Source organism: Stegastes partitus, unplaced genomic scaffold, assembly GCF_000690725.1.
Source record: "Stegastes partitus isolate 25-593 unplaced genomic scaffold, Stegastes_partitus-1.0.2 Scaffold130, whole genome shotgun sequence".
NCBI lineage: Eukaryota > Metazoa > Chordata > Actinopteri > Pomacentridae > Stegastes > Stegastes partitus.
The window spans coordinates 518,883-525,287 of NW_007577861.1; the positions used below are offsets into that span (position 1 = coordinate 518,883).

At 38.2% G+C, this 6,405-nt stretch overlaps 1 protein-coding gene across 1 annotated transcript in view; it reads left to right on the forward strand.

Moving 5' to 3' along the window:
* dcaf17 (ddb1 and cul4 associated factor 17) overlaps positions 1–6,014 on the forward strand; it is a 7,779-nt gene extending 1,765 nt beyond the window's left edge. Inside the window, exons 3-14 of the mRNA XM_008278701.1 lie at positions 152–242; positions 373–509; positions 626–704; positions 1,255–1,344; positions 1,434–1,541; positions 1,764–1,866; positions 1,986–2,128; positions 3,597–3,706; positions 3,834–3,918; positions 4,146–4,229; positions 5,377–5,532; positions 5,622–6,014. Coding sequence (XP_008276923.1) covers positions 152–242; positions 373–509; positions 626–704; positions 1,255–1,344; positions 1,434–1,541; positions 1,764–1,866; positions 1,986–2,128; positions 3,597–3,706; positions 3,834–3,918; positions 4,146–4,229; positions 5,377–5,532; positions 5,622–5,726 — 1,291 coding nt within the window. The 3' untranslated portion in view covers positions 5,727–6,014. The remainder of the gene's footprint in view (positions 1–151; positions 243–372; positions 510–625; positions 705–1,254; positions 1,345–1,433; positions 1,542–1,763; positions 1,867–1,985; positions 2,129–3,596; positions 3,707–3,833; positions 3,919–4,145; positions 4,230–5,376; positions 5,533–5,621) is intronic.
* The last annotated feature ends 391 nt before the right edge of the window (positions 6,015–6,405 follow it).

Below are 6,405 nucleotides of genomic sequence, written 5' to 3' on the forward strand. Positions count from 1 at the left end.
AGGAACAGGAAATCAGAGGAGTATGTAAGGGGCTGCAACCAAATATCAGGAAATGTGTTGTAGTCTATTCATGTAACACAAGGCTTAATAACACTGACAACAGAGCGTGTTTATACCCTGACACAGAAATAATTAAATTTTCTATTTTTAGTATTCATGCTGCGCCCCACTGTTTGTACAAACTGCCTCAGAGGTCCAAAGAGGAGAAAATTGAAGATGCCTTGCTGTGTCTGGGTCCACTTGTAAGTAAAACCAAACTTCTTTTTTTTTCTAAATTAAGTTTGTTCCTGTGTTATTGATGATCTTCCCATGAACAGATTTTAACCACCCAGTTGCAGACTGTTGTTTCATCTTTCTTTTTTTTCCCCTCAGGGTGAAACGTTACCTTCTCCTGCTGATCAGAAAAACAGCTTCTTAGGTTTGACAGCCAACAACTGGCTGTATCGCCTCTCAGCTGAAACAGGAGAAGAGATGCAGAGGGTTTACCTCTCTTCAGACTATAAGTTCAGGTATCTTTAAGGTTTTGAGTTCTGTATACTTTGAGATTGCTAATTTAATTTTCAGTTGGTTTTTTTATTTTATTTTAAAATACACACTAACTTTTCAGCATGTTATTGTTTTGTAGATATCTTGGCTGGGATATTTCACAGGAGCGATTTTATGTCAAATCTGTTCAAAAGAAAGACACACCTTTAGCTAGTCAGGTAAAGAGAATTTATTTACTCACAACATTTGTGCCTTAATTAAGAGAGAGAGTACACTTTATAAAAAATAAAATAAAACCTAGGATTTTACTATAAATGTTTTTTTTTTAAAAGTTAAGAATTTTGAAATATATACATAGCACCCTGAAATTACTTAAGGAATTGAGCTATCACTAGTCAAGTCTCTATAACTTAGCATTTCTGCTGCTCTTTAAATGCACTAATTATTTGTTTAGTCTTCAAGATGTTATAAAATATTAAAAAATGTCTATTATAATCTCCCAGATCTCAAAAAGATGCCCTCTAGTTGCATGTTTTGTCTCACCAACAGTCCTAAACGCAGTACATTCAGTTTACAGTAATAGGCAAATCTGGATAATCAGTGAATCTTCACATTTGAGGAGCTAGAACCAGTAACCCTTGGCAATTTGCTTTGTAACTGTCTGCTTTGATCTAATTAAACAATATAATTTTACTTCTAGCTCTACAAAAGGATCTCTCATGTATTAAAGACATTTTACCATTTGCTTTTTTTTTTTTTATTCCACAGGCAGATATCACTCAGAACACAGTGATGCACCTGGCCATTTTTACTGTCTTCCCCTTGCAAGTTGTGGGCCTTTTGGAGATCAACAGAAAGGTCCGGAGATATATTTTTAATTTATGTTTTTTTTTAAACATGTCTTATGGGCGTCATATGTTTTTAAAACGTAAATCTTTTTCTTACAGCAATTTGGGAATGGTGTTACTGACGTTGTGCTGTCTCAGGGTGTCCTTGCAGTGTCTTACAACAACAAGTCAGAGAAGATGTACAGCTTGGAGTACATTATTGAAAAGGTTTGCATTTGTCTTGTCCTGGGCTTACTGCAGTGTTGAAGGCTGCATGTTTACATCATAATTTTGTTTTAAAATTTGCATCAAAAATACATTTGTTGAAAATAGTGCGTCTGTAAATATTTGCAAATGTAGTCCTTTTTTTTTTTTTTTTTTAATTACTGTTCTCGCTCATCTTGCTACTTAGATCTATGTCTGTGTGATCAATACTGCCCTGGTTTTCAGTACTTGACAGAGAAGGTGACACTTGGAAAGCAGAGCGCACTACTTGGAGGCAAAACAGTGGGAGATGCTCCATTTGGGATCCCATTAAACATTCAGATCACAGGTGGGTCAGTGTTTAGCTCTAGACCAGTGCTGTCTTTGTGTTGAAGATTTGATTAAAACTATTTTTCTGCTGTGAGCAAGAAACAAAATAAGAAGGTTCTTCTTTTTCTTATTGCACAGACTGCCCTCCGGTGCTTTTCGAGGTGTCGTGTTCTAATGACGGTGTGCAGATTGGAGGCTACCCTTGGCACTACATCTACACACCACCACAGAGACGTCACAAAGGGACCTACCACGTCTGTTCACTCAAGGACAGCACTGTGGTATGTTCAGAGAAACCTTTAACTATACAACATCATATTTAAGTAGGAGTGGCAATTAGAGATCGACCAATATGAAATATTCTGGGCTAATGTTGATGCAGATTGTTGGCAGTTAAGAAAGACAGATACCTGATATTTGAAACCAATACATTACATGTTATGTTATAGCAGCATGATATAGCAGAGAACCTGCCATTCATTACTGGCATTCTTCAATAATGATTACTATAGCTGAATATGAATGCTAGCAATGGTGTCAGAGCATCACAGGATGTAAGGACACTCCTTTGTCTACTGTGAGAGCAATAACTGTCCTCCTGCTCTTAAGTCTGTCACTCTTCTCTGTTTTGATCTGCTAGAGAGACATTGCTGAGACCATAGAACGACTACAGAGTCTGCTGCATCAGACCCAAAGTAGTGCATCTAATTTATCGATCGGTTGTGATCAGTCAGTGGAAATCTGAGTGCAAAACGTAACACGTGCTTGACTATTTTAGATAAGTAGCCCCAATCCTGCTGTGTGATAAATTTAACTGCTGCCAAATTGGTCAGGGTCTGTTGAAAGAGTCTGGGTAAGAAGGGCCACAAATGTTTTTGACAGTCTTTGCATTCAGCTGCTGGACAGAGCAGGACAGAACCAAACCTGTAATCACTGATCAGACCCAGTGTCTGGTCCTAATCTTCGCCTAATCACACAGGCTTCTCTGTATTTTTGCTAGATTACTACTAATTTTGTTTTTGATGACACTACTTTTTTTATTTTTTTTTCAATACAGAGTCACATCACATTTAGCTGTTGTCACTTGTAGACATTCTGCACAGCGGTCTAAAAGAAAAACACATTTGCACCACTGTTTTTGAAATAGTAGCAGGAGACATTATTAACAGATCTTATTAGACTCATATCAAACAGCAGCAGCATGTTTCACAATCATGTTTAGACGACACTCCAGTTAATCTGCACTCAGTCATTTTTGGGTGGAGTATCACTTAAAGGGACAGGTTATGGTCTCTCCCAGCAACTCTGATCTAAAGACGTGCTATCCAATCCCATTGCAAATCAAATGGCTTTATAGTCATTGTGAATGGCCAAACAGGAATAACTGCACATTTTAAGACGATCTCTGAGTGGACATGATAATAACATGGCATTGGGTTTCCATGGAAAATAAATAGTTAATTAATACATTTAGTGTCTGACTCTATCCAACCCTCTGACATGAGGTTTGGACGGACCATAAATCCAGTTTCAGTCAAGTGACGCTGTTTCCCACATTGTGAGCCATTAATCATCATTCAAAGAAAGTCATTAAATCCCTCCAAGAACGAAGGCATGCTCGAATTTCCTGTTGAGTTTTTAGAAGAATTACATGATCAAAGCTATGTAGTCATGGTTTTGAGCACAGTTTTCTAATTAGTAACGTGTCATTATTGAGTCATATGTTATTTTGTAATTTTGTGAAATTAGGCGACAAATGGAATACGGAACATGAACTGCTGGTCTCTGGAGAGCGACGGGATTTTCTTTCATCCTGATGACTCGGGAAGAATCATCCATATTGGACCCACAACTATAAAGTGAGTGCTTTAGTAAACATTTACATATCATTTAGTCAAAGAGTGCAGAGTGACATCATTATCATTCTTTACATGTACATACAATGTCATTGTGATGTTTTTTCTTTTTTCCCCCCTTTTACTCAAGTTTCCTAAAAATCCTTGATGAACTGAACGGTGCTTTGCCATCAAAGGTGGTTGAGATTTTCTCCATGGCAACCGATCGGACTGAAGTAAGTTTAATTTTTAACTGCTCAGAAGTTTCACACTGTGCTGTTGTGACAGGGTAGACTTTGCTTCAGATGATCATTGATCAGCTTTGTGTTTATATTCTGTCTTTACTGCATGCAGTACTTCAGCCTAAGCAGAGGCACAAAGCTGATAATCTCCTCAGTGTAGGGATAAAACGTACATGTATAGTCTCAGAAAACACATCGTTTCTGCTTTCCCTCTGCTGCAGTCTGCCCCACAAGTCACTGCCACCTCAAGAGGCCGAAAAGTGAAGAGACGATTTCGTCGGCTGGATGATGACCCATCTCAAGAGGTACCAACAGGATTACACTTGGACTTGGAGCTTAAAGTGTACAAGCACACAGTGTGGTGCAAATAACTTACACAGACCTACTGTGTGTGGATTATAGTGTACTATGAAATCCAAGACGCATTGTGGGCACGTGTGCAAAACATGGTGGGGTTTTTTTTTCCATTAGCAAATCCCATGAAAAGTCTAAAATAAATGGTTTGATCATAGTATTGTCTGTGTATTCAATGCCTAATGCAGGTTGTTTCTCTGAGTCATCAGCTGTCTAAAAACTACTGAAAGACTCATAAATGAGTCACATCTCAGCACAGGCCTTACAGTAGTTTATTTTTAGTCATTCCCACCTACGATTATCATTTATAAATGCTCACTGGAGCAGCTCATCTGTGGCTGAAAATAGACCTAAATGTAGTTTTAACATTTTCTGTAAACTATGGTGTCCAGTGGGAAATTATCATTATTTTGCTTTTGGTTTAAAATAAGTTATATATTTATGACTGTTATTTTTAAATTTATTGATTGAGAGTCGATAGCAGGTATTCAAAACATATTTAACATATATTAGCAAAGTTTTGCAACAGCTTTGTGTGCATATCCATCCCTGTACTAAGTACTCAGGCCTCTGCATATTTTTATATGTAAGAAAAAGTTTTCAGGGGCATTCTTTCTAAAAATTTAATCAAGATCAAACCAGTGATGACTAATAACACAAGCGAATATCCTGAGAACCATATTTACAGCTGAGTAGTAAAAGGTAAATGTGGTTGCTGGATTTCAAACAGCATTTCAAGTGCTAAGTCCCCAGAAATATTACCTTTAATTCTAAGCAGGAGCTCGATGCATTTAATTGTGTGAACAGATTCCTTCAGGCCACATCATTGTTAGATATTGTATTTGTAACCATTGCAAACACTGACGTCAGAGTACCGATCGCGTCTCCGTGTACATTTGTGCACTCAGGGCTTAAATGTAACCACTGAAGGGCAGTACGGAAATGTTTTTTCAGCTAATGTGAAGCTCCTGAGGATACCGATAAGTAGCAGGACACAGGGTTACTTGTGGAGTTGGTACCAGCAGTAGTTGTAAATACTTAAAACTCCACACAGTGTCTCCGATGTCAGAAATTCACAACAAGCGTTTGATGTTGCAGACTTTCCGAATGGTGGAATATGAAGATGAGCTTGACCTCCTGGCCGTCGTGATAACTAAGGGTGATGAGGGAGAAGGACGGGCTCACGTTCGACTGCACGACAACCTGAGCGGACAGTTATATCGGAGGATTGATCTGGTTGAATCCTGGGATGAGGTGAGTAACTTTCCATGAATGTACCAGCGTCAGGCTGCATTGAATAGTCTGTGCATGGATTCATGGGCGCTCCTTATCTTTTGTTTCAGACGTATCGACACGAGCTGTTCTTTGACAAAGACACACTTGTTCATATTGAACAAACGAGCAACAAGTTCTACTGCCACGTTTACAAACTCAACCCGACCAGATAATAAGTGGTGCAAGACTGAACCGACGGTGCTGGAAAGCATTAAATGATCGCATTTAAGATTTTGTACATGTTTGTTTGAAAGTTGTACACCTTTTCTGTATAGCTGATAATGCTGTTTTTTTTCACATCCACATCATTGCAGAATTTCTTTTGTGTGATGTACTCTTGATCACTAAGTTTTTAAAAAAAAAAATTAAATCACTAAGTCTTTGCATTAACTGTCACACCTATAAACATTTTTTAAACTTTTTCTAAAATTAAATGTTATATTTTTTCAATTTTCTCTTTATATCTGCTTTCGTCTTTCTTTCCATTACACACATCCAAATAACGAGCCTTTAAAAAGTTGCCCTGAGTCAGAATCTGAGACAGTTGTGAGGTTGTTTGCTTTTGTTAGCAGGCTGGTGTCAATCAGACCTGATGAAACCACCCCGACACAGTCCTGATGAAGTAGGTTTCACAAAGTGATTTGCCAGCTGCGGGGCTCTCGTGCAGATTGAATGTGGCGACAGTGTCACGAATGATTGTTGCTTGCAAATTGCAGATCAGTTTACAGGGCTCTTTCATCGTCAAGCATGGCTTGCAAATATGGTGTTTTGATTGGTGGAAAGTGTTTAAATTAACATGAGAGAAAATGATCTTCTTATATGTAACCTTTACTTCCACTGAGGAGGAGGCCT